Source organism: Canis lupus, chromosome 8 (genome assembly GCF_003254725.2).
Source record: "Canis lupus dingo isolate Sandy chromosome 8, ASM325472v2, whole genome shotgun sequence".
Taxonomy (NCBI): domain Eukaryota; kingdom Metazoa; phylum Chordata; class Mammalia; order Carnivora; family Canidae; genus Canis; species Canis lupus.
The window spans coordinates 9,132,320-9,160,314 of record NC_064250.1 but is presented as its reverse complement, the minus strand read 5'-3'; the positions used below and the strand labels follow the sequence as shown (position 1 = coordinate 9,160,314).

Here is a 27,995-nt window from a genome sequence, read left to right as displayed (position 1 = left end):
TAAAGCAGAAATTGTAGGATGATAAGCATGCCTGATGTGTGCATCTGAGTGGTTCCTCATCTGGAGATTTTGATGGAGAACATGGTGGCCTAGAAAATCTTGGTTTTCTTATAACTAATGTATAAGTAATGACAACAATAAACATCATTTTCCATGGGTCTATTATGAACACTGTACATGTGTCAGGTTATTTTTTTTTAAGATTGTGTTTGTTTATTCATGAGAGACACAGAGAGAGGCAGAGACATAGGCAGAAGGAGAAACAGGTTTCCTGTTGGGAGTCCGATGGAGGACTCTGATCCCAGGACCCTGGGATCACGACCTGAGCCAAAGGCAGAGGCTCAACCACTGAGCCACCCAGGCATCCCTGCTTATTAGGTTCTTTAATCTCTACAGTGGTTCTGGGAACCAATCAGTAAACAAGCCTGTATAAGTATAAATGCCTATAATACATATGATATATGTCACATATATACACACACATATGTGTCAAATATAGAAACATGACTAGGAAACAAGTTTCTGTATTAACATAATCATGATAAAATGTATGGTGAATTTTCAGGAAGGGTATAGTATATGCCACATCTTCCAAACTTATTTCAAACCTTGTCATAGAAGTTCCTCTGGAGTAAGTATATAGGCTTTAGGAACTGTTAATTTTATCATTGAATTCAGATCTTGGTCTAAGTCCAGGGGATTCTTTGTGGGGTCGCATATGGTATCAGGGCCATAAAGTAGATCCTGACACAGGCATTAGTCCCTATGTGGATTAGCATGAGATATGAAGGGTTAAGGATGTAAGAACCAGCAATAGTTTTAACTTCCCTTGATCAAAGGAGACTTATCACCATGACTGTTAAAGAACACATAGGATTTTTGTACAGATGCTTGCGCTACCAGTGACTCTGACCTGCTACTACCCTCCTTCAGAGGTACTGCTTTTGAACTTTGGAGATGAACTGAAATGCCTTCCCGAATTTCCTGTCTAATCCTTTGTTGCATCCTTTCATAGGAAGGTGCTTTTTTTTTTTTTATTACATTTAACCTCACTGTGCTGTTGCACCTTCATTTGTGGGATTATCTAATGTCTGTCTCCCCTAATCGTGCTCTCCTGCTAATACAGCCTCCCCTTCCTTATCTTCTGAGAAGGTATCATGTCTACTTTGATTTATTATTGTATCTCTAGTGAGGGACACAGTACCTAAAAGTTTGGGTGAATGAAGGACTGCACTTGTGGTATGCCATGATGTGTCTGCACCGACCTTTTGAGAGAAGTGTCAGGTGTGCTGTAGCGATCTGGGTAGATGCTCAACAGGATGGTTACATTTGTGACATCAGCTTTTCAACTTCATTTCGATGGCCTGTGTCCCACACCCATTTCTTGTTCCTTTATGTATATCACTCAAAGAGCTTTGGTAAGAAGAGTATTTTACCTCTAAATACTTCCCCCTAACCTCCATTTCTATATTTATGATCTGGGGCATAATCCAGGCAGTTCTCCTCTCTCCCACACCCTTCTCCAGTGTGTTATATCCCTGATTATTACACATACTTAGGTCTATCCAATTATTGTGTTTAAAGAAAATTACCTAGAATAAGATTAAGTTATTCAAAATCAAGCATTTTAGAATATAAGAGTAGAGTAAAAAGGAGATGTTTTCCTTATTTAGGTATTTTACTAAAGATTGATTTTTTTAAACTGACTTTCATAAATTGACCAACTGTTTATACAATCCATAACAATTTGATGGTTAATGCCATCATTAAAGATTACATAAACACTTTGTTGTAAATGTGTGCTATTAGATTAGCATTTTCTGGTCATTGATCTATGTATATTTAATGTTAAAATTTAGTTTTAATTTGATTAAAAGTTATACTTCATGCAAACTCATGTAATACATTTATACAGTTGTTCCTATTTACTGTCATCAATGAACATGATAGACATATGTACAAATTTTCCTAATAAGAGTATATTTTATTTTCCAATTTTATTTTAGATAATGTAATGGAAATCTCTTCAAATGTATTATTCAACACTATGTGTATGTTTCTTTTTATCTAAAGAACCAATAACTATGTAAATATTAATTATGGTTCTCCTCTAATAAAACTCTCCTTCGAGGGAGAGTTAAGTCATTCACCTTAGTTTTGTTCAAAATCCAAAATCTATAAGCTTGGGGCCAGCACTTTCTGGCAAAGAAAAGTGCTCAGGGATTTCAGTTCTGAATCACTGTTGGCTGGACATTTGGCCACTTTCCTGTATTTCCTTTCTAGGAGAAGTGGAACTGAGAGGAAAGATCAAGCAGTATGATTTAGGAGACTAGGCTTCTCATCCTTGTTCTGGCATTACCTAGCATTGTGACCTCGGATGGATCCTTAGTAAATTCTGGGCATCAATCTACTCATCTTTAAAAGAAAAAAAGATAAATTAATTCTGGAAATTTTTCTTCTCCAAAGTTATTTCTTAATTTTTGATAAAACTTTTTTAGTTACTCTCATATTCTTCATTTTATTCAATACATTCGTCCATTATCATTAAAGTAATGAACAACCGTATAGCCTTATTAAGAAATGTAAAAAACATACAGTATTCTATAATGACAGTTGAATTCAGAGTAAGACAAAGAGTGCAAAGTACATTTTTTCCCATTTCCAAGCTGCACATCCACACACCTAATTACTGTTGAGTGAATAATCTCAGAGAGCCTACTAAGACTTCTAATAGCTATCACTGACTAGTAATCTGTCAAGGTATAATGCAGTATAATATGTTTTTACACAATAATGGTAAAGCTCTCATTAATTATTACCACCTATAATTGCTTGATATGAACATTTATTTTAAACCTTAAAAATTATAGACAACAAAATAATGATTTAAAATACCTCCAGGAAGTCTATATACAGAAGTTGCTGCATTAGTTAATGATGTATTAAATCATTTCTTACTGCTTTTGTCTTTTTAATAGATGACATATTATTCAAATTAAAGTAGAAGAAAAGTTTCTACTAACAATTAAGCATCATACTGAGTCACATCTGCTGCCTTAACGATAAGCATATAATTTATTAAACAGACTTCCTTAGCAATATCTGGTATATTGTGCCCCAGGAACAATTTATAGTATAGCTTTATTCCCCAAAGGTGTTGCAAGTTTATATGCATGTTTCTGTGTCTGGTAGTACAACCGACTTTTAAATCTCATAACCAAAAATCTACCATTTCACATTTAATCTAAAGATTCCAAGCAGACCTCTCTTTGATGAAATATAATCCTTTTTTTTTTTCTCAGATATCTTTTTCTGTTTTTCTTTGCTGTAATGCAAATGGAGGGAAAGGCTAAGTTCCAAATGTAAGATCAAGAATGAAAATGGTTGTTTAAACAAGGGGATTTTGAACTTAATGGAAAGGAGAGGGGCTGAAAAAAAAAAAAAAAAGGACATCTAAAGCAGAATAAAGTGCATGGGTCAGATTCTACATCTGCCTTTAGGAAAGCAAGAGTGGAATAAATTAAAGTCCTGTCTTGAATGAGAAAAGGAAGTGTTTTGGCACTAGAGTGGAAAGAGGAGGACTAACCATAGTGACTTTTGTGTTTGTAAATTCAGGCTTGAAGATTTCTGAAGTTGATAGACCTTTGGTGTTAGACATTCCTTTTCAAAGGAAGCATTGGATTAGTAGAGCAGAGTCATATGATGGTAGGTGCTGGTGAGAGAAGGATCTACAGAGGGAGCAGGCAAGGGGCATGATTGTTTGCCAGGGTTCTCTGTGTTTGGAGAGCGTGCCCATGGCCTACAAAATAGCAAACTAAAATGGAGAATTGGTGTGCTACTGACTCTGCCAGGAGCTACTGACTCTTTTCATGGCCTGTGCAGTGTATAATGCATCTTCTTATGGTAACACCCTAAGTATCATTTGGTCATCATTTCAGAAACTGGAGTTCTGCAAAGGATTTTCAAAATATTTCATGCAAATAAGTGTTAAATATTTATTTTCATGAATCATATCTTTTGGACCAAGAGATCAGTGATTCAACCAAGAATCTGTAATAACAGTTGCCACTAGGAGAGAGAGCGAAGCTCTGCCTTTGACCATGGTTCTTGGTTATTGTGATGGAACACTTCAATTTCTGCCTGACTTGGAAGGAGGGGATTGGGTAGACGAGGGAGGGAGGGAGGAAAAAAGAAAAGTTAAATTTTTTTTTTCTGGTTTCTGTTTCCTAAGATTGGATTCAGAAACTAGTCTCATACTATGTGGTTGTAGGGTGGAATTCTTTTCATATGTGCCTTTTTGATGACATGAAATCACCAAATTAAAGAACCTGTGCCCATATTTGAATACATTTCAGAAATCTGCCTCCAGAAAATATATTCACTTTTTCTCTTCCCCTTTCATTTACACTTTATAACTTGTGTTTCTGAATGAAAATTTAGTGTTGGGATCCCTGCGTGGCTCAGCGGTTTGGCGCCTGCCTTCGGCCCAGGGCGTGATCCTGGAGACCCCGGATTGAGTCCCACATCGGGCTCCCTGCATGGAGCCTGCTTCTCCCTCTGCCTCTGTCTCTGCCTCTGTCTCTGTGTCTCTCATGAATAAATAAAATATTAAAAAAAAGAAAAGAAAATTTAGTGTTCATGCTTTTGGTGGGTTTGAGCCAGCTTATAACGACCCTTAGAAAAAAATGTAATAATTAGGATGTGAGGCACTTAAACCTTACTTGAATACAAAATCCTCCATCTCATATTATTGCTACACCTGTTGTGCTGTGTCCATGATAATCACCTAGTGGTTATTCACTAAGTATTTATTTTTACACATACTTAACTTTTTATATACTTAAATTTTCAGTGTGTTATTAGATATTTTTTTAAGTTGTGAGATGCTTAAAAAGGGGATGGGTGAGTTTCCTAGGCCAAGTTAATAATACAAGTTTATAACTGTTGTGTTAGTTCTCACTCACAACTCCCTCAGCAGGATCCAGTTGACCTCAGGATCCACTGCTTTCAGAACCATCATCAACCACTTAACCTTTCCTGATTTTCACAGTTCAGTGCTAACATCATTCAGGTGCAACTCCAACAAGGGATTCCGTTTCCCCCAACTGTTTAGGAATTCTTGTTAAGATAGTTGCTCATCAGGTATCCTTATTGTCCCAGTACCCACCTCCCCGGAACAATACTTAGTATTTTGGCCAAACTAGGAAGCGTTGGCACCTTTTTAATTTCTTCGCTCATTAAGAGTGGCCAGTCATGGCACACGCGTTACAAACAAGAGAGTTCTTGGAAAATAACTTGGAAAGCATCTTCCGTGAGAAGAATGCAATATTCACCTGCCTGATGTGTTCTGTTATTGAGCAGAGTAATTTAATTCCAGGATTTTCATCACCTTTTAGCAAAAGTAAACTGGCAGTGTATTTTCCTTTCCTAATCAGGCTATCTCTCTCTTTTTTTCTACTTGACTGAATCATGGATTAATTTGTTTCTGGTATTGCTTGTTTCTTGCCCTTTGTGATTGGCCTCAACTGTGGAAAAGCACCCTTTGTTCCTTAGAGTTCCCGTTGGCCAGGTCACATTTCAGCAACTCATTAAAACATGTATTTATTCTACTCTGGAGCACATTGTCTGGCCAGCCTTGGATTTATAGTGAAATGTAACAGTAAATTGTGCTCTGTGGTCAGAAATGCCAAATGATACACACAGCAGCACAGAGGTTTCCAGCATAGGGTAGAATTAAAGAGCTTAGGACCAGTGCCGTGATTGTTGGCCGTATTTTCACAGTGGCCAGTTTTGTTACAGTCGAACTTGGAGAGAGCTTGAAATCACTTATCTCACATGTTTGCGCTCACAACCACAAAGCCTCTGAGAAACACAGAACTGATCTTGTAATAAGCTCCAGCTGAGTTTACAAGCCTCTGAGCCTTTCTGAAAGCCTGTTTAGTTTAATGAGGGTTTTCAGATTTCAAAGCTCACACACCTTCACATAAAAACAGATGATTATGACCAAATTAGGGAATGTTGTTCCATGAATATTTTCCCCCAATATGTTCTCTTCTCAGTTGTCAGACATTGTTTCGTTATACTTTTCACCTTCCAGACATCATTTTTAAATATAATTTTTGGTAATCCTATTGTATAGTGTCTATTCAAGCAGAATGTTATGTTACATCAAGGAAAAGACTTTTTTCTCTTAACAGTAAAAGGCAAATGTGCATATATATTTTTCCTGGCCAGTAAAAAAGGGTACAATTTGAAAAAAAATCGAACCCTCAGTTTCTGCTGCCATGACAACTGTCCCATGAGGCTAGGCCTTCATGTTCACCCCTGCCCTGCTTCACAGGGCTCTACAACCTGATTCTGAATGGCTTGTTAATGAAGAGAGAAAAGCCATCTCCCTGACCCAGTAAGACAGAATGTGGGAGAGAGGATATCCACGCCTCAGTGACCTATATCTTGGGCAGATAACTTTCATGAATATTTATAGTACTATCTTTATTTTTTTAATTTAGTATTTTAAAATAATACCTTTAATATGTGTTGTATATATATATATGTATATATATTACATATATATATGTATTATTCTATCTCTTCTTGTTTTTAAAAGTGTTTTGTGAGTCACCCTTAGAAAGAAATGTAATAATTAGGATGTGAAGCAATCAAGCCTTACTTGAATACAAAATCATCCATCTCATATAGCCACAGTTTTACAAAGAGGCACAACATTGAATGGGATGCTCAAATGTTAGCCATGTAAGATCATAGAGAAACAGAATTTAGAAGAGGTGTGTAGACATGTTGACAGAAATTGTGATGAGGCAGCAGAATCCTTGTCTCCTATACTCCTCTCCAGTATCGCCACCTGATCCTTTCTCCATACAACACATCCACAAGACATTAGTTAGAGGACACAATAAAGGTTGGCTCTTCCTTGGGAAAGCAGTTGCTGTTTCATCTCTCTTCCTCTCCAGCTATTATTGCCTACCCACCCCACTTCAAACACTGAATCCCTTGAATTTTCTCTCTCTTATCTTGAGTCAGAATCAGCTATCCATGGTTTCAGAAAGGGTATGGTAAGAGGATCTGTGCATTGATTAATGTATTATGTTTTGAAGAACATTTGTCTTCAAATCAGGGAAAACTCTTTAAGTTAAGGTTTAATTCAACTCTCAAACTGAGGTTTAAAAGTTTTATGATAATTATTACATTTTTAAAATTTACTTCATTCAGTGTATTTTGTATATTTATTTCAGTGTAATCTTAAACTTGGTCTTACCAACCATGGACATTTTGTCTTTAACTGACTTCTCTTACAAATGCTATTTACGTAGAATTAAGTAGTCAAAAAGTTGGGTAGAAAAGATTAACATTCTATATTTAAAAAGCACATGAGGTTTTGCATTCTACTCACAAGGAGTATTTGGTAGAGGACATCCTCACCTCCAAACAAAAAACAATAGAAAATGTATAGAATGTTGTTTTGACACTGTCCAACAGGCAGTGCAGGACCGTGATCCCTGAGAGAAGAGAAACAAACAACGTAAGTGCTACAATCATCTGTGCTTTCTGCCAGGAGGCAAGGTTAACAGTGTTAAGTGTAGGGAGAGAAACATAAGAAGAGCCTAGTTGTTTGGCTCTATGAAAGACACACAGAATAGAATTCAAAGTGACCAAGTCAAAAGGATTTTTAGGGGACAAATACTGGAAATGTGGGACCTATACAGAGAAAGAGCTTCATAAATCTGCTTAAGAGCCTGCTTGAATACTAGACTGAATACAAATCTGTGTATATGTATGGTGAAAATCTGTGTGGCAGAGGAAATACCAGCTAGCTGCTGGGAAGCTATGAAATGAACACTTTACAGAGCTCACACAAGGTTGAGAGACAGTTGAGTTTCTATTAGGCAAATGGGAGAAATTTCACTGAACACTTGAGGTATTCCATAGAGATGTTCAAAGAGTTACAGATTAGTAGTAGGGTTAAACTATTCCTAGGGGAAATACTACTCTAAAGCTAATCTAACAAAGCTTAAAAATAAGCGTTGGAAAGACCAACCAGATCTGCAATTATCTTAGTATTTTGCCAAGACAAATATTAACATTCTTTAAGGGAAGACAACAAAGTCCAGTCGCTCACAGTAATTCATAAAACCTGGCATCTAACTTTAAAAGTACACATATGTATTCCATATATAAATGAAATCACATGGTATTTGTCTTTTTCCTGACTGACTTATTTCCCTTAGCATAATAGCCTCTAGGTCCATACATGTTGTTGCAAATGGCAAGACCTCATTCTTTTATATGGCTAAGTAACATCATTATATGTCAACTGTATTTTCTTTATCCATTCATTTATCAGTGAACACTTAGGTTGCTACCATATCTTTGCTGTTGTAAATAATGCTGCAGTAAATATGGGGGCACCTGTTTCTTTTTGATTTGATGTTTTTGTTTTCTTTGGGTAAATAATAGTGGAATTACTGGATCATACAGCATTTCTATTTTTATACTAAGTGAAATAACTCAGGTAGAGAAAGACAAATACCATATGATTTAACTTATATATATATATAATCTGAAAAACAAATGAACAAACCAAAAAGAAGATACAGACCCATAAATACAAAGAACAAACTGGTGGTTGCCAGAAGGGAAGAGGTGGGATTCGGCAAAATAGAGGAAAGGGAGTGGGAGGTACAGGCTTCCCGTATGGAATGAATAAATCACAGGGATGAAAGGTAAAGCATAGGGAATATAGTCAAAGTATTTTAATATCATAATATGGTAACAGTTGGTAGCTATACTTGTGAGCATAGCATAATGTATAGAATTGTTGAACCCCTGAAACTAATGTAACAGTGTATGTTAACTATACTTCAATTTTTTAGAAGTATACCTATGAAAAAGCAGGAAATGTAACCCATAAGGATCAAGAGAGTAAATAGAAGTAGACCAGAATGGTAGAGGTAATGGACTTAGTAGAAAAGAACTTTAAAGGATTTAAATGAAAATATGAGGTGAGGGACTTGTACGGTGAAAACTATAAAACACTGCCTAAGGAAAGGAAAACAAACAAATAAATGAAAGGACATTACACGTTCATGCATTGGAAGAATTAATATTGTTAAAATATCTGTACTACCCAAAGCAAAGTACAGGTTCAGTGAAATCTGTATCCAAATATTAATGACATTTTTTTATCAAAGTAGAAAAAATAATTCTAAAATTCAAATGGAACCAGAAAAGATTCCAACACAAGCAATTTTGAGGAAGAATAAAGCCAGAGGCATGATATTTACTCATTTTAAAATATGTTATAGTAATCAAAACAGTATGGAAAAAGCTTAAAAAAAGGTATATGTACCAATGCTCAGAAACTGATCAAGCAAGAAGAGAAAAAAGACACAAATCATGAGAAAGTAATAAAGAGACATCACATGGACCCTACAGACATTAAAACGTGATAAAGAAATACTATTTAAAAAAAAAAAAACCTTTTTGCCCAGAAAGTCAACAATTTGTATGAAATGAATAGGTTTCTTGAAAGAAAACTACCAAAGCTCTCACTTAAGAGGAAATTGAAATCTAAATAGTGCTAAGAGCTAAATCTTAAATCTTAGTAGAAAAGTCCAGGCTTAGATGGCTTTGCTGGACAATTCTACCATTTAAGGAAGAACTTACACCAATTCTATATGAATCTTTAAGAATATGCAAAAAATATGAATCTCAATCTATGTTTTTCACTTCATTCAAAAATTACCTGCAAGTGGATCATAGATCCAAAGGTAAAACTCCAAAAATTAAATGTAGAATAAAACATAGGAAAAGATCTGTGTTACCTTAAATTATACAAAGATATATCAGGTATTAAAGTAAAAGCATGATCCATAAAGAAATACTTGATAAGTTAGGCCTCATCTAAATTAAGAATTACAGAAAATAAAGGAAAGGGAATGAAAAGCCACAGACTGAAAGAAAAATCTGTGAAACACATATCTGATAAACAACCTTTATCTAGAATATATAAAGAACTATCAGAGCTCAATAATAAGATAATTCAATTTTTAAAATAGGCAAAGGAATTGATCAATTGTGTGCATGGGGGTGGCACACTTAAAGACATGGAAAGATGCTTAACATCATTAGTTGTTAAGGAAATTAAAACTTAGGAGATACTATTTTACACCTATTAGAATATCTAAAATAAAAACAACCAACATTAACAAGTGCTGTCAAGGATGCAGAGCAACTGGAACTCTCATACACTGCTGGTGAGAATGCAAAATGGTAGAGCCACTTTCAAAACAGTTTGGCAATATTTTATAAAGTTATATAGATACCTCCATATACCCTAGAGAAGTAAAAACGTGTGTTCACACGAAAACCTCCAAGTAAACATTTATAGCAGCTTTATTTGTAATAGCAAAAAACTGTAACTAAAATGCCCTTCACTGAGGAATAGACACATACACTGTGATATATCCATGCAGTAAGTAGAACACTCCTCTGCGTTGAAAAGGGAAAGCTTAATGATACATGCAACAGAATGGACAATCTTAAATTCATTACAGTAAATGAAAAACATCAGATTCAAAATTATGTACAGTGTAAAAAGTACAATACCATTCAAATGACCTTATTGAGAAGACGAAATTACAGAGACAGAAAGCAGATCAGTGTCTTTCTAGGGGCTGGGGATCTAGGGAGAAGCTGATAAAATGGGCATGGAGAAATTTTAGGGAGTGATGGGAACTGTTCTTATATCTTGGCTGTTTTGTGTATACCACATGTATAGTAGGTAGTTATCATATATATTTGTCAAAACTTGCAGAACTACACACTAAAAAGGGTGAATTTTACTGTATGTCAATTATACCTTAACTATTTAAAATAGCATAAAAATATCAAATACTTAAAGGCAGATTTAACAAATATGTCTAAAATATGTACACTGAAAACTACAGAACATTTTTGAGAGAAATTTAAAAGAAACTAATAAATAGAGCAACAGATCTTGTTCATAACAAAGTAGAAGTCTGCATTATTAAAATATAGTCCTACTCAAACTGAACTGTTTCAATGTAATTTCATTGTAAATTATTGCAGGTTTTTTGTAGAAATTACAGTGATTCTAAAATGTATATGGGAATTCAGAAGACCTATAATATACAAAGCAATTTAGAAAAGGAGAAAAAAAAAGGAGGGCTTACCCTACCTGATTTTATGGCTTAGTATAAAGCACCAATAATAAATATGTTATTGGCATCAAACATACATTTATATGACCCAGAAATTCGGTTCCTAGGTATTTACTCATAGGAAATGAAAAACAGGAGCATCTGGGTGGCTCAGTCAGTTAAGGATGTGACTCGTGATTTCATCTCAGAGTCCTGAGATGGAGCCCTGTGTCAGGCTCCAAGCTCAGCAGGGAATCTGTGTGAGATGCTCTTCTTCTCTTTCTGCCCCTCCCCACTGTGTGCACACTTGCACACACATCTTTCTCAAATAAACCAATCTTAAAAAAAAAATTAAAAACATATATCCACTGAAAGACTTGAGTGTAAATGTTATAGCATTATTACTTTTAATAGACACAAATTGGAAAAAAAGAGTGTCCATCTGGGGTTGAATAGATTAATAGTCATCCTAGATCCATGTAATGAAATACTGATAACTAATACAAAGAGAATCTCAAAGGCAATATGTATAAATGAGTCTCTATATGCCCATCAACATGATGGTGAGCAAAAGAAGTTAGCTAGAAAAGAGTCTTTATATAGTACATACTGTATGACTTCATTTGTGTGAAACAAATGAACTAATGAAACAGATGAACTAATCTTTGGAGACAGAAACTAAATCTTTGCCTAAGGTTAAGATTGTGGATGGCATTGACTACAAGAGGGTACAATAAAATTTAGGAGATTGATGAAAATGTTTCATGGCCTGATTGTGATTTTGGTTGCACGAGTGTTGATGTTTGTCAAAACTTATAATATAGCCATTTTATTTCATGTTATTTATACCTTAATGAAGCTGATTTTTAAAATCGTACATGAACTATTCATTGCTTTTAAGTTACAGAAAATAGTATTTACTGTTCCATTTCTTTCCTTGTACTCTAAAAACATTACTGAAGAGATTATAGAAAAAAGGAACTTTTTCCCCTTTTAATTAGCACAATGGAAGCAGTAACATCATTTCGGCTCTTGTGTTTCCTTTAAGGATGTCAACTTTACTAGTAATACACAGAAGCAGTTTTAAGTCTGGTCATCAACAGACTCCTTTTTTTAAAAAAAGATTTTATTTATCTATTAGAGAGACAGAAATGGTGACAGATATGTTGGGAGTGAGCACAAGCAGGGAGAGGAGGGAGGAGAAGCAGGCTTTCTGCTGAGCAGGGAGCCCAACAGGGGGCTCAATCCCAGGACCTTGGGATCAAGATCTGAGCCAAAATCAAGAGTCTGATGCCCAACCAACTGAGCCACCCAAGTGCCCCTGTGGTCTGAATTTAGAAACTCTTCTTGCTTTAGAAGGAAGACAAGAAATGCAGGGGATAATATTAATTGTTAATATTATAATAATTGTTACTGTTATAATTTTTCTGTTTGTCCATTATAAAATACCATTCATTATATGCCTGCTATTGGGAGATAATCCTTGAGTAATAAACTCTTGGATTTGTCCCCGTGAAAGGAATTTAAACATTATGTACTTAAATTGACTTTTAGCTATTGTTCATAATCTATTTAACCTAGATTGCATGAAAACTAAATGTATTATATGGGCAGCAACAGAAAGGAGAGTGGGGTTTTCTCCTCTGGCACTTTTCCTGAGTCAAAGAATCTAGATAATATTTCAGTCCACACACAGATCACAATTAGCTTTATTGAGTCAACTTTTATTCTATTATTTTTAAAAGGTTTTATTTACTTACTCATGAGAGATACACAGAGAGAGGTAGAGACATAGAGAGAGGGAGAAGCAGACTCCATTCAGGAAGCCTGACGTGGGACTGGATCCCAGGACTCCAGGATCATGCTCTGAGCCACCTAGGCATCCTAACTTTTATTTTTGAATATACCTAAGTGGACTGATCTCTTTTTTTTTTTCAAGTAGATTGCAACTGTATGTGTAATGGAATTGTAATAAACTGACTCTCATTTTTTGTGCTACTGGATTGCAACAGATCTTGTGAAAGTGCACAATTATTCCCACCTATATTATTTCTTAGCTACCTTACTGCCAGAGCCACTTTGAATTTTACCTCATATTCTTTAATTTTATTGCTCTCTAATTAGATCATATGGTTCTTATTGCCCTTATGATATGTTATTCCTTTCCTCCTGACTTGGAGGCATGTCAATATCAATTTTGCTATTCATTTTGAATGTTCTAGATACCTTCAACTTTTGTAATTAGCTTGTATTTGTGCCCTGGCACTTAATTATTTGGTTTTTATTTTAAATTTAGGAGGATTTTGACATTTAACCTATTGTGGTATTTGTATTTACAGTTCCCTGAATGTGGTTTCTATGGAATGTATGATAAGATCCTGCTTTTTCGCCATGATCCTACCTCTGAAAACATCCTTCAACTGGTGAAAACGGCTAGCGATATCCAGGAAGGCGATCTTATTGAAGTTGTCTTGTCAGGTAGTACCCTTATTTCTCTATCCATAGATTAATACTTTGCACTTGAAGAAATCTGGAGCATAAGTTTTTAAGGCAACATAGAAAACATATCAAACTCAGCCCTAAAAGGAAACTTCAGGCCTCGTCTGTGGGAACTTTCAAAATTTTTTTGGAAAAAGCAAATGGTTTGCCTTATGGGTGCAAAATTTTTTGCGCCCACTACTGTCCCAATCACTTTTCCCAACCTCACAATCTCCCCAGCCGCCAACAACACCACAAGCATACTTTCATTCATCACCTTGAATCATTTGGATGGCAGCAAAAGCAAACAAAAACTCCCCAGTGGTGAAAGAGAGATGCTAGGGCTCCAAATGTATGGGGGGTCTGGAAGCCAAGAAGTAACAACAGGGCTAGAAATCCATAGCTTTAGTTAAGTCAGATGTCTACTCGCTCTAAGCCAAGACCAAGTCAGAAGCCTGAGTTCAGGAGTTACAGCAGGTCGGGCAGGCCATGTGACACTAGCCAGATCACTCCTTGAGGAGCAGCTGTGCTTTGCTTCCCTCTGCCCAGATTTATATTCCTTATTAAGGATTTAAAAGTTACCAAATAGACTATGTGTATTAATACAGAAAAAAAATAGTCATATTTAACTTTAAAAAAAAAAAAAGTGCCAGGGAACAGCTGTAGCTGGGATCCATACAACAATGATCAGTGCAATAATGCAAAGAGATCCAGTTTTTTTTTTTTTTAATTTTTGTGAAAATAGAGGAATTATTGAGAAACTTTGTATTGTTCCTTTCTCTCCTCTGGCTATCTTTGCTTGTTACTTCTTTGACTAAAGGAAACCCATTAGCTTTCATAATTCTAGATTTCAGTTCCTCAAGTTCCTCAACTTGTTCAGAGCCCGGGCCTTGGTTGCACTGATTATAATTCAGTTGGACTTTGCTTTGATTCAGTCCAATTTGTTTTTGTCTTTGTTGATCCCTTGTCACTGGGTGAGGTCCTGGGATTGCCGCATTTTCACTGTGTAGCTTAGATCCTATAAAACAAGTTGTTTTGCTAGATAAAAATAATAATGTTCTTGTTGTTTATAGAGTTGCTACTTGTTAAATCAAAAAAGCAACAGCTTTCATGTGTTTTTTGTAGACAATGCCAACCACTTTAATTATTATTTTTCATATGTATTTTTTATTCAAGTATAACATAGTGTTACATTAGTTCAGGTGAACAATATAGTGATTCAGCAATTCTGTACATTACTCAGTGCTCGTCATAAGTCTACTCTTAATCCCCTTCATCTATTTTACCCATCCCCCCACCCATCTTCCCTCTGGCAATCTATTGTTTTCTATAGTTAGGAGTCTGTTTTTTTTTTTTTGTCTTTTTTTCTTTGTTCATTTGTTTTATTTCTTAAATTCTGCATGAGTGAAATCAGATGGTGTTTGTCTTCCTCTGACTTGTTTCACTTATCATTTTACCATCTAGATCTGTCCATGTTGTTACAAATGGCAAGATTGCATTCTTTTTGATAGCTGAGTAATATTCCATTGTACATGCATGCCACATCTTCTTTATCCAGTCATCTGTTGGTGGACACTTGGGCTGCTATTATAAATCTTGGCTATTGTAAATAATACTGAAATAAACATAGAGGCACACATATCTTTTTGATTTATACTTTTCTTTGGGTAAATACCCAGTAGTGGAATTTTACAGGATCATATAGTAGTTCTATTTTTAATTTTTTGAGAAACCTCCACACTCTCACCTTTCTTTGGCTCTTTCACAAAACTTTTGCACCTGGTCTCAAAAAACTAGTGCTCAGACATGTTGTTTTTTAAGTTTCCTATTTCTGAGAGGAGGAGCTGCCTGGAATAAATTATTTAGGGAAATCATGCCCTGGATCCATTCTCTCCCTAATTCATATTAAACTCATAGCTGGGCTGCTTTGCAAATAATACAATGTGTTTTATGAATCTCTTTTTTTTTTTTTGCCTGTGGCAATGTCCAGAAATATGATAATTTTTTAAATTGCATTTCAAAATTTATTTTTCTTTCCATTTCACTTTTGTTGCCGAATGCTATATAGTAGTGTCAGACAGATTGAATGCAAGCTGTGTGTGAGTGTGCTTGTGCTTGTGGAAGAGGGAAGGGGACTGCCTGTTTGGGTGTTATCTCTGTGAGCGGGATCTGCTCTTTGGCATGCTGACCTGATGAAGCACCCTGCATTGCCCTGCTGCACAGGGAACAGCATTATGCTGTTCCTTGTCATCTCCGCAAACCAAGACCCTCACTATGTTTATACTCCACTTCTTTTGCCATCCACTCTTTCTGTGCCGTGTTCGTCCTGTCCTGTCTCCTTGGCCCCAGTTGCTGAGAAGGCACTCAAAGGCAGCCTTTTTTTTGCCTGTTGTCCCAATACCAGGCTTAGGAAGGCCTCTTCTATTCTTAGCAGCTATCATGTTGGTATTTAAAAGGAGCCGTTCTATAACAGCCTAGTTTTAGATTTGAACCTGGAGACTTCAGCATTTTCAGCCCACACAGTCCCACTCCCTCAATATCATTTAACCCTTAAATATTCAATGATGTATATTTAATTAAATGTATGTATATATAATGACTTATTATATATAACATATGTAACATATGTCTTTATATAACGTGTATATATATACACATAGATATATGTGTGTGTATATATATATATATGTATATATATATATATATATATACACACACACACACACACACACACACACACACACATTCAATTATGTTTAACTGACGATCTCCTGCATTTCCCTGTGAGCTTCTTTGGCGGCTGTATTTTCCTCCCTCCTCTCCCACTCTAATGCTTCACATTGTGATTTTCTCAGTATATGTTAAAAATGTTTTTTTCCTTAAACTTCCCCCCAACTATAACCCTGTTTTTCTCCATGCCCCTTTCCTTTCTGCTTAGTGTCCATCACCTATGGCGCAGGCCCATGCCTGAGCTCACCACTAAGTGATGGTCTAGCTCTGAGATCCTCACTCGGGCACTTTCTTACATCTTGTCTTTTGCTCCCAAATCCACATCCCTGGGCCCCATCTTTTGACTAGTTTTCAGGCCCTAGCTCCCTACCATTTTATCACTTACTCATTCCTGACCCAAGCCCAGAAGAACATGGAGTGCTGTAGTTGGCCAGAGAAGTGCTGTTTCCTGATGGGTGGTTAAGGATCAACTTCATTCAAAATGCAATGGGTAAAGGAGGTAGGGGTACAAGACACTGGGCATCCCCTCTGTTGCTTTTCAACTAGTTTCAGAACATAAAACAATGCTGTGGAGATTTTCCTCTTAAAGACCATAATATTATTGTTAAAACTCCTTTATCTAAATTTTGGTTTCCCCCACGAAAAAATAAATTTTACTGTATAGTTCAGCATAAACATAATCTGATTTTTTTCAGTGTTTAACCAGTATTCCACCAATAGAAACATGTTCTCACCTAGGAGTACAGTAAAAATGTGAGAAATATGGAAAAAAGTAAATTTGAGGAAGGTGATATACTATTGTCTCTGCAGGCAAGATCAAGAATTTTCTCTTATGTCAATTTATTCTGAGACCTTTCATCATCTGTTAGTACTAAAACCAGGCTGCTCCTAGCTGATTTGCTGGTTTTCTGTCTCCTTTTCTTTCTGAAAAACAGGTCTTGTATGAGCTAGTGCTTTTAGACTCAGTAAGCCAGGAAAATATTGCTCACGGGTAGATGGGTTGGGTTCTGGAGAAGAAAAAGAAATAACTACATGGAAGTTCCCCACCATGCACACTCCTACCACCGGCAAATTTTCTTTGTATGTTAAGCAAAGGATTAGCATCACTACTATTGTTATAGAGTAGGAAAACACTGCAAATGGAAATTTCTCTTACTATAGCCAAAGTCAAGTTCAAGTGTATAGTACTAAACTATAAAGTAAAGCTCATGGAATTTAGAAGCCTTCTTCATGATGGGTCTCTATCAGAACCTGGTAATTCAGTCATAATAAAGCAAATCAATAACAGCACGGCATTCACATGATTCAGCTCTTTGTTTTTTGTTTTTTGGGGGCTTGATCTCTAATAATAGTATATGTGTGTGTGTGCATCTAATAGGTGGTTAAATTGAAAGAAGACAAGGACTACAAGAATTTCTCTAGTAAAATTATAATTTTAAAGTCTTAGAGCTAAATGTTGAATCTTTCCTTCTTTCATTAATGGTAAAAATCCTTTTTTTGGATAATTTTTAATAGTTTTTACAATAGATTGTGCAGTATTATTTATAACTTTTGCAAAGCTGTGTTACTACATGTAACTGGTTATTTGTCCCACACCATCTAGAGATGGAAACCTCATTAGAAAGCTAGGGCTGTAAGCCCAGGCAGAGGGGGCTATGGGCCTATTTTCAGGCAGTGACTGAAGAGCTGAAAATGGGATAGGGAAATTAAGAAATATTTTAGAGGTAAACTTGAAGAGATATATACCCATTTGGACATATTTGATGAAGGAAAATAAGAAAATGAAGAGCATTCTAAGGAGAGCTACAGCCACCTAAGGAGTGGTCACATGCTCTTTCCCTCACACCAAGTCTTGCTCTCATGTGTTGTTCAGTGTGTTTGTCAAGTGGTTTGGCTCCTGCCCCAACATGCTGGAGAACTCTTGGGCATATAGTCTCATTGATTTCCTTTGTGATTTTGTACAAGTTGCATAATCTCTGGGATTCAGGGTGGGTTGTTTGTTTTTCAATCAAAAAAGAACTTTATTGAATACCTGGGTGGCTCAGTGGTTGAATGTCTGCCTTTGGCTCAGGTCATGATTCTGGGGTCCTGGGATTGAGTCCCACATCAGGCTCCCCACAGGAAGCCTACTTCTCCCTCTGCCTCTGCCTCTGCCTCTCTTTCTGTGTCTGTCTTTAAATAACATCTTAAAATTAAAAGAACCTTATACTGGATGATAATATCATCCAGGGCTAATAGTGCATGGATTCCATATTTTCTTCAGTCTATAGGTAAAGTAGATGCATTAATGATTGAATACCATTTCTAGGGCCAGATCACCTGGCTTCATATCCTTTCTCTGTTCCTCACTTTTTACATCTGTGCCCAGTTTCCTCATCTATAAAATGGAGGCAACACTAGCACCTACAATGTAAGGTTACTGCAAACTTCAGAAATAACGCATGTAAAGCACTTCAGAGTTTCTACACATAGGCAACTGCACAATAAATGTTAGCTATTCTGTTTCCTTCTCCTCCTCACACTCTAAGTAGCTTTTCCCTGTAATATTCATGATCATTAAATGTACCACAAAAGTGAATCCTGGTCTGAAAATTTTGAGAACTGTTGCGTCAAACAGTGTTAAAGGAGTTATTTATTGCAGGACTCTTCAAAATTTTGGTGCATGCTGATATGAAGCATAACTCTCTGCACTTCCCAAATTCGCTTTAACACAGATAATTTCTCCCCCTTCAAGTATTTGATCAGTCTTGGCCTCAGCAGTCTACAGTAGAGATACTCCTCTGGGTCAAGCCCATGGACCAAATGGTCAGAGAGGGTATATCTGCTCTGTCTACATGTAGGCCACTTCTCTCTCACAAAGGAGAATATTTGAACCATGGAAAAACAGGAGTTAGCAAGAAAGAAAGCTTTGTCTACATAATAGTACAAGCTTTTGAATCAGTTTACATAAGTAATGTTTCCTTCACAATGACTCTGGGAGGTAGTGAAATCAGATATCTTAAAAGCTATAAAATATACATTTTAACTTGCCCACATCCTGCAGTGAATAGTAGAGGTAGTACCAGAGCTTGAATATAAATGTTTAGTCTTTATTAACTTCAGGTTAACCCTTTGAACCTGCACCAGTAAACAGGATTTCTTGAGGATCTGTTCAAAGAATTCCTACTATGGTAAGTTGATGTTTCAGGGAATTATTGATCGGATTTGTAACAACAAAACCAGTAATGAGCTACAGGTTCCACTGGTTCCACTGACATTTTTTTTTTTTATCGTAGAACCCTTATCCCCTCTTCCTTATGAAAAAATAAATATTTAATAAATATATAAACTGTGATCAGATTATGAAAACCTGGAGGCTCTTCTTCATAGAGTTACAGTACAAAATATGAAAAAGTAACCATGCCCCTGCTTAAACAGGATCCCATCATATAATTTCTCAACTCTGATCAAAATTGAAATGGTGTCTTAGGATCACTATGTTTAAGGAATCCTTATGACCATGTTTTTCTATTATTAGGATTCAGTGTCTAAACCGTGAGCCCTCCCCACCCCCGCCACCTCAAAATAGATAGTAACAACGTTCTAGCAAGGTCGTTTTTTCTTTTATAGAGAGTATAAATTATTGATTTATATGGCACTGTGTCAGTTATATTCCTTTCTCTCAGATATAGGACATTGTTTAGCAGTGTTTTATACTCCTCTGAAATATGGGTGGAGGAAAAAACTGAGAGTAATACTTTAGATCATTGTGTTATTATTTTCCCAAGAAATACATTAGAAGACATAGTTTTGTTGGTTTGCCTTTAAGAAGAGAGAATTAATCGTGGGATGCACCTCCCCAGTCTTAATACTGCTTGAGTGATTAAGGTTGTAAAAGATCTGGCCTTGAGTACTCAATTTATATTTCTTTGTAGTTGTTTCGGACATCTTAATCATTATGGGCTTACTGGTGCCAATTCCTGTCCAACTTTAGTTGCAATTATCTGTGCTGGTGGTTTTGTAATAATGGCAAACTTAAATGTAAGATTACAGGTCATTACTCATAAAATATGGTTTATGTTAAGTGTGTCTTCAGCATTTCCTTTTTATTATTGTTAATATTAATCCTCTTTCCATCTCTACCTTGCAAGTAAACCTCATTTTAGGTTCTTTGTACTACATTAAATCATTCTCATAGAAAAGTGAACACAAAGAGGAGGTTAATAGAATGTTTCCATATACTTTGATCTGCGCAGCTTGGGACCTCAACCGGGATATGGGGCTTGGAGCACTCCTTCCTTACTTTGATAGTTTTCCTCCATTATTTGTCTCTCTGTGGACTGGAGTCTCCAGGGAGATATGGCACAATAATGCATTGCTTCTCTGTCTTTTTATACCCGGGTAACCCTGAGCGTCAAGGCAGAGTGAAAACATTCTCCCCAGGTAACATAGGACATAAGGCAAACCCTAAAAGGAAAAGTTCTTTGCAGAATCTTATTTCATTTGAAAGCCTTATGCACATTTTGCATTCTGCTGTGTTAGATTTCTCTTGCTTAATTTTGAATATATAATATTTTCCCCCATGTTGTTCTTTAAGAAAAAAGCATTAGTGTTGATGATATAAGGTTGTATAGATTTTATGATGTATTAGGCACTGTTTTGAGTGCTTTACATATTATATTAACTCAGAAATATGCATCACAATTACCTTATGGCATATATCTACATAAATTCAGTTTGATAATCAGTGGATTTCCAGTCAAAGACTGGGCTGAGTCCTGGAGCCGCCATTTATTTCTAACATAATGTTTGGCAAGTCACCTCCTTTCCTGGAGTCTTTATCCATCACCCATCGAATAGCAATAGTAACTTCTTTACTCTGATATTGGGCTGTAGATTTCATGAGGGTAAATATAAAGCATTTCAAAAGATGCCTGGTGAATGTGAGGTACTCTTCCTTCTTGTCCCACCTCCACCCCACTGGATTACACATTTCTTGAAACAAAAACCATTTATTTTATATTGAAACCTCAAGACCTGGCATGTCACATGCAATCATCTATTTGCAAACATCTGTTTGTTTAGTGAATGAGTGGATACTTGAAGTAACAAAATGAACAAGCCAATAAGCATGTTATTAAATTGGTGCTGCAAATATGGTATATAGAAGTTACTGCTGATGATATATAGAAGTTACTGCTGTTCTGTAGGAATTGAATTTCAGTGCTTACTGCTGGCTCTCCTTGGTCTAACCTATTCGTAATATCAATATTATTATCACTTGACTAATCCTTTTTTTCTGGATTCCTGCTATCTTCTACATGTCAGAAACTAATTATTTTTTAGAAATTGCTTATTTTTAGAAATCCAGTTCTGCTTTCAAAATATTTCAATGTCTTTCACAACATTTCTCATGTAAAATAAGACATAATTCATAAAATGGTAGTTGTTTTCCTATCTGATTCCTACAACTCCTGGATTATGCTCATCACCATTCCAAGTAACTCATTTGTTATCTAACTCAATTCATTCTTCCTTCAACCAGTTTTCCCAATCATTGCTCTTTTCTTTTTCTTTTCTTTTTTAATTTTTATTTATTTATGATAGTCACACAGAGAGAGACAGAGAGAGAGAGAGAGAGAGAGAGGCAGAGACACAGGCAGAGTGAGAAGCAGGCTCCATGCACCGGGAGCCCGACGTAGGATTTGATCCCGGGTCTCCAGGATCGCACCCTGGGCCAAAGGCAGGCGCTAAACCGCTGCACCACCCAGGGATCCCCCCCATTGCTCTTTTCTTTCAAATATTCTTGTTCTCTTTCTAAAATGTAGTAAGTAATCATTCCTTTTTGATGTACCTCCCCTCCCCCCCACCATGCTAATCTCACTTGCCTTCATCAGTTAAGTGTCATTTTTTTCATCTGGAACCTCAATGTTCCTTATCTGCATTAGCTCACAGTGGTGACGCTGGAGCTGGCCTCAGGCTGTGACTTCTCTCTTTCCATGTTTGGAAGGAACAAGGACTGAAATCCTGAGATGGTGGCTGACCTTTCTTACTCATCCTCCTCCCCCAGCCCCAGTCTTCACACTGGAGCACCATTGCTTTATCCACCTAATAGGACAGCCACCTAATGTGCCTAAGGGTCAGCTGGCACAATCTATAGGAAAAGCTGAGTCATGTGCTCCAAAACCAGAGTCTAAATCTCCATAGATCTCTGTCCATGGACATGGACATGGAAAAACCATGAAACCGTGGTTTTCAAAGACAACATATCAGGCCCCTCTGTTCACACAGAATTAGCCTAGGGCCTAGTTCTTCACCATCTGGCAAGTGGATATCCAGCCAGAAATCATAGTTTTTCCTTCTCTTTTCATCTATTACTTCTCTAATTGAAGCCAGTATTCTAACTCATTCAGATAAACAGGAAAAGAACACAGAGGTAATGAAAACCACACAAAGGGGGCTTTTTCCTCTGTATTTTCTGGTCTCTGTGGAACCAAAAATTCTTTATATTTACTTCTTAGGGTGGAGACTTAACCATCTCATGTATGTAAATCTTACCATGTTAGCACTTCAATGTACAACAGGACCTCAGAGAACTTCACATATTCAGAATCATTCTAGAAAATATACTAAGATACTAGGTCATTCTTTTTAGAAAATATACTAAGATACTAGGTCATTCTTTTTGTCATTTTACATGAATTGGTTTGTAAAACACACACACAAAAGTCATATTAATCTATCTCATTTACCAGGTTTGACTCTGAATTATGTGGGACTTACTTAAAAAACTGCACTTCAACTCAAAAATGAAAATTTTTACACATCAGAAATAGATGAGTTACAGAACCAGACCCTAATATAAGAACTTTTTTGGGCAATCACAGTATCTTATAAATATGTATTTCCTTGGCTCACTTCTATATAGAGGTGATATAAATAGGTTTTTTGTCATAATCCTTGAAAAATATTAGTGTTTAGTTAGCACAAAATCCCTGTGTTCTAGGGCTAAGACTGGAGAATAAAACTGTTCCAGTTTTTATTTTGTTCATCTGTTATAAAAACACAAAATTCTATTCATAAGAATTGGCTGAGAAATAGGCACCCCAACTATTTCTCTAGTTATGCGCTGTCTACACTAACTGTATGTAGCTATACTAAAGTTAACCAAAAATAAGTAAAATTAGAACTGAGTTCTTCAGTCACACTATTTCAAATATTTAATAGACATGTTAATAAATAGCTGCCATATTGATTTAAACATTTCACTATCAAAAAAAGTTCTGTTAGAGCAACTAGATAAACCAAATTTTACTCCTAAACATCTAGAACACAATTATTTGCACACACACACACACACACACACATGCTGCAGAAATACCTTTACTGAAATTTCTTTGATAGGACACTTAGAGGAATGTTAGAAATAATATACTTCAATGCTTTGGTAGTATATTTATTACCAAAATCTCCGGAATCCGGGAGAAATTGTATAATACCCTGTGACTTCCTGGTGGGACAAATTCTTCAGACTCTTGTACCCTAGAACAGCTTCATTTTATGAGTAATGTTATTCTTATCTGATACCTGGTTTTCCTTCTTCCTTTGGCCTTACCCTCTCAGATCAGAATTCATGGACCACCTTTAATATGGTACAAGTCAATAATACTACATGACTTTTACGATACTAACTCTTTGTATTTGCCACAATATTTAATTTAATTTAGGTTTCTTAGTTTCTGTATTTTGTTTCATTGCATGCTATACAGAATACCTTAGTGGGTAGAGACACTGGAAACAAGCTGCCTGAGTTCCAATTCCCAGCAGTGCATTTATTAGCTCTATGGCATTGGGAAGGTTAGTTAGTGTTTGGGTGCCAATGTCCTCACCTTCAAACTGAGGATTCACATACAGGATAATAATGTATAGTATCTAACACAGTATCTAGGACATAAGGATATTGTAAAATCATCTCAGAAATGAAGAAGATAAGAAGAGTAGATAGGAGAATAAGAAAGAAATAGGTCAGAAAGAATAATACAGTATCATGGTATAGTATATAGACTAATTGTATGATTTATGAATGACTTCATTTCTTTGTTTTATCTTACCTTTTTTCCAAAATAAATTTTTTGCTGGCTTACAGAAACATACAAAATACAATAAGACATCAGCAATTGACAGTGGATGTTGTCCATGTTTGAAAAGACAACATTTAGTTCATGTAAATTCTAGAATATTTATTAAAAAGCAGTCATACAGCTTTATCTCATACTTTATAAGCTGCTTTGAATTAGAGGAAATGCTGGTTTTGAAGGCCAGACCTTTGGTTGATATAGTGCCCAGCTGCTTATTCTCCGGAAAACCATCTCTCTGGGTTTTGGGTAAATTTATATAGCAGCATTCTAAATGCAGTTTTAAGATGTATTGGTCAAGACTGATCAATAACAATTGATATCGATCAACGCTGTTTATTATCTTGCATCTTTTTTTTCCTTTTCCATTGTGAAGACATTGGAATCCTTTCTTGTCTTTTTATGCAGGGATAATTCCCTTAGTAATGATAAAGATTATAACATATATACTTTGTTTTGTTTCCATATTCATCTCTCCCCCCCACCCGAACACACACGCGTGCGCACACACACGACAGGAGGGCTTAGAGGAGGAAAGGAAGGAAGGCAAGTCAGAATTGTATATACCATCAAAATCAGTGAAACAGTCACTGAAGGCTGCCTCTATTAACAAAGGCCATTTGGAGAATCCTACTGAATGGCTCTCTGAAGACTTCGTGGATTATTTCTGTTTGAGGTAAAGGATTGGACTTCACTTGAAAAGCTGCCAGTTGCCCCTTTTTGGATGTCCCCACCCGATTGGTGGTGGCTTGTAGCACTTCAGTTCAATAGCTCAGCCACGCCACCATCTGCCCAGCACTTTCATTCTGCTGGTTGGCATGTCGTTTGCTTTTAACATGCAACCCATGTAAAAATCCCTCATAATTTGCCAAAATTAGAAATGCAGCTGTTTTAAGTCTTCAACAGCAATAGCACTATTCATTATGCCAGTATGGAGGAATAAAATAGAAAAGATGTATTTGAAAAGAGCAATACTACACCAGAATGTATTTGTACCTTCACTTTCCACTTTTCTAAGTTATTTTTAAGACATCTATAGCCTGTTACCAGTGTTGACTTCAGGCTTAAAGTGAAGATGACAGACACGTAAATATACCAAATACCTCTTTTCCTACATATATTTTAATACAAGAATTGAGATTTGGATCAAGCTTGAGTTCATTTTTTTTCATGTTGTGAGGCAGTTTCAGCTTTTTAGTTTCTAGAAAATGACAAATTTTTTGGCTAACTCTGAGTCTCATCTTATTCTATTTTTATCTTCCTCAGAAGTTTTTTGAGGTTCTGATCATTACAACTTGTTAATCCCAAGAGCATGGTAATGTAAAGCTGTGTAGAGAATTCTCAATGAGTCCAAACAGTTGGTCCTCTATTAAAAAAAAAAAAATCAAGGGAAAAAAAGATATTTTCCCCACACAGTAATCTCTTGATGTTGAAAAACAAAAATCAAAAGTAAAACAAAAACTACCCCTTATTTCACTGTGTTATCGATAAGCAGTGTTTTAGGAATGGTAGACGTTAGGAAACAATGAGGATCCAGTATGAGGCACTCTGTCCAGAGACACTTTTTTCCACAGTGATTAGACATAACCATTCTGAAACTAAAATTGGATGGTTCGAAATTAGTTTGTTCCATCCTTTATACTTTCATATTCATATGTGTTTAAATGTCTAAGTTGGATTCATTTGACTCAATATTAATATTGCTTCCACATGAGATCTTTCACCATCTGAATTTTGAGCACTTAAAAAATTATTTATATTTATGAGAACTGACCCTTTTCAAATTACTGCCAATGGAATCAGGTCATGAAAAGCAATGACAGAGCAAGACACAAGTTTGGTGAAATGAATGCACTTGATATGCATTTATTATACATATTCAACAAGATTAATAATCCTAAAGGATGGGGCAGTATTTTATAGTCCTTAAAATATCTGTAACAATTAGTTCAGTGCCAGATATATAGTAGTCCAAAAATACTTGTTCATGATTGATATGCTTTGTTTCACAATTTAAGACTTCATAAATGGTGCTCAATGTGAAAGGAAAAATTTAAGTTTGGTTTTAGGGAGTTAACATATTTGGAAAATTTCAAAGTTAAAAGAGACATTTTTCCTTATGATGTTGTTCTAACAGTTATCGTAAATTTTTTGGTAAAAAAGTTGTAAAATTTCAATAGAAAAATAATTGTATAGTCTTAATATACTATCTTTTCTATATAGAAAAAAGTAATTTTATATATTGAACCAAATTAGATTCATCTTGTCCTTCAAGCTTAATAGCAGTTTCAGGATTATCTCATGTGTAAATCTCTACTCTTGCTGGTTTTATGCTTTTAAAAACATTTAGTGTTGAACAGAGGTCTTGGTTTGCTATCTCTAATGACTGGAATCTATTTTTTGGTCTCCTGGAGTACTTAACATGCAGAACAAGTGAGATAAGCACAAATGCATCTTTCCTGCTTTAAAATCAGGCTAGCCTCCATATATGATACCACCCTAGCAAGCGAATCAACAGTCAAATCCCAATAGTTTTTTAAATAAATTTTGGATTTTTGAATAGTTTTAGATTTATACAAAAAGTTGCAAAGGTAGTACAGAGAGTTCACATCACCCAGATTTGCTTTCCTGTAATGTTATCATCTTACACTGTCATGGTACATTTCTCAAAACTAAGAAATCAACAAGGGCAAGTTATTATCTTTCTTTTTTATTGCTTTATTCCCAGTACCTAGAACAGAGCCTGACGACTAGTAAGCACAATAGATAGAAATGATTGAATGAATGAATGAATCTAATAAGTCAGTAAGTGCTATTAGTGATTCTTTTTACTAAATATCTACATTGCTTTCTTTTTTAAAAAAATATTTTATTTATTTATTCATGAGAGAGAGAAATAGAGAGAGAGGCAGAGACACAGGCAGGCAGAGGGAGAAGCAGGCTCTATGCAGGAAGCCTGAAATCTCGGGTCTCCAGGATCAGGCCCTGGGCTGAAGGTGGCGCTAAACCACTGAGCCACCCGGGCTGCCCTCTGCATTGCTATTTGCTTGTTCAAGTTGCTGTATTTTCCCACCTATATCACTGGAATAGTTTCCTAATTGGCTTCCTTGCCTCCAGTCTTTTCCCCTCTAAAGCCTAAATTGGGTCATGCTACCTCTAGGTAAAACCCTTCAATAGCACAAGGATAAATCCTCCTACGTGACTTATGAAACTGTTTGTGATAAGCCTTCTGTTTATTTCTCCAGCCTTATACCTTATTCCACTGTCTACCTTACCCAACTCTCATAGATGGGCATCTGAAACTTTTCATTTCTTCTAATGTATTATAATGTCCTTTCTTACTTCTGGTGCCCCTTTATATCTGCTAGTCTTGCAATCCATGCTTTTCATATGCACCTCCTTCCTCTTTTGATTTGCCCATCTAATTTTTATTCATCTTTCATGACTTGGCACATGTATCCCCCTCCAGGAAGTCTTACTTGAAACACCAAAT

The 27,995-nt window shown here is 35.9% G+C and overlaps 1 protein-coding gene across 6 annotated transcripts in view; it reads left to right on the top strand.

Moving 5' to 3' along the window:
- PRKD1 (protein kinase D1) overlaps positions 1-27,995 on the top strand; it is a 322,843-nt gene that overhangs the window by 155,980 nt on the left and 138,868 nt on the right. For all 6 annotated transcript variants that reach the window (XM_025442324.3, XM_025442322.3, XM_049113594.1 and 3 more), the window contains exon 2: positions 13,520-13,658. In XM_025442324.3, the coding sequence (XP_025298109.1) occupies positions 13,520-13,658 (139 nt within the window). The remainder of the gene's footprint in view (positions 1-13,519; positions 13,659-27,995) is intronic.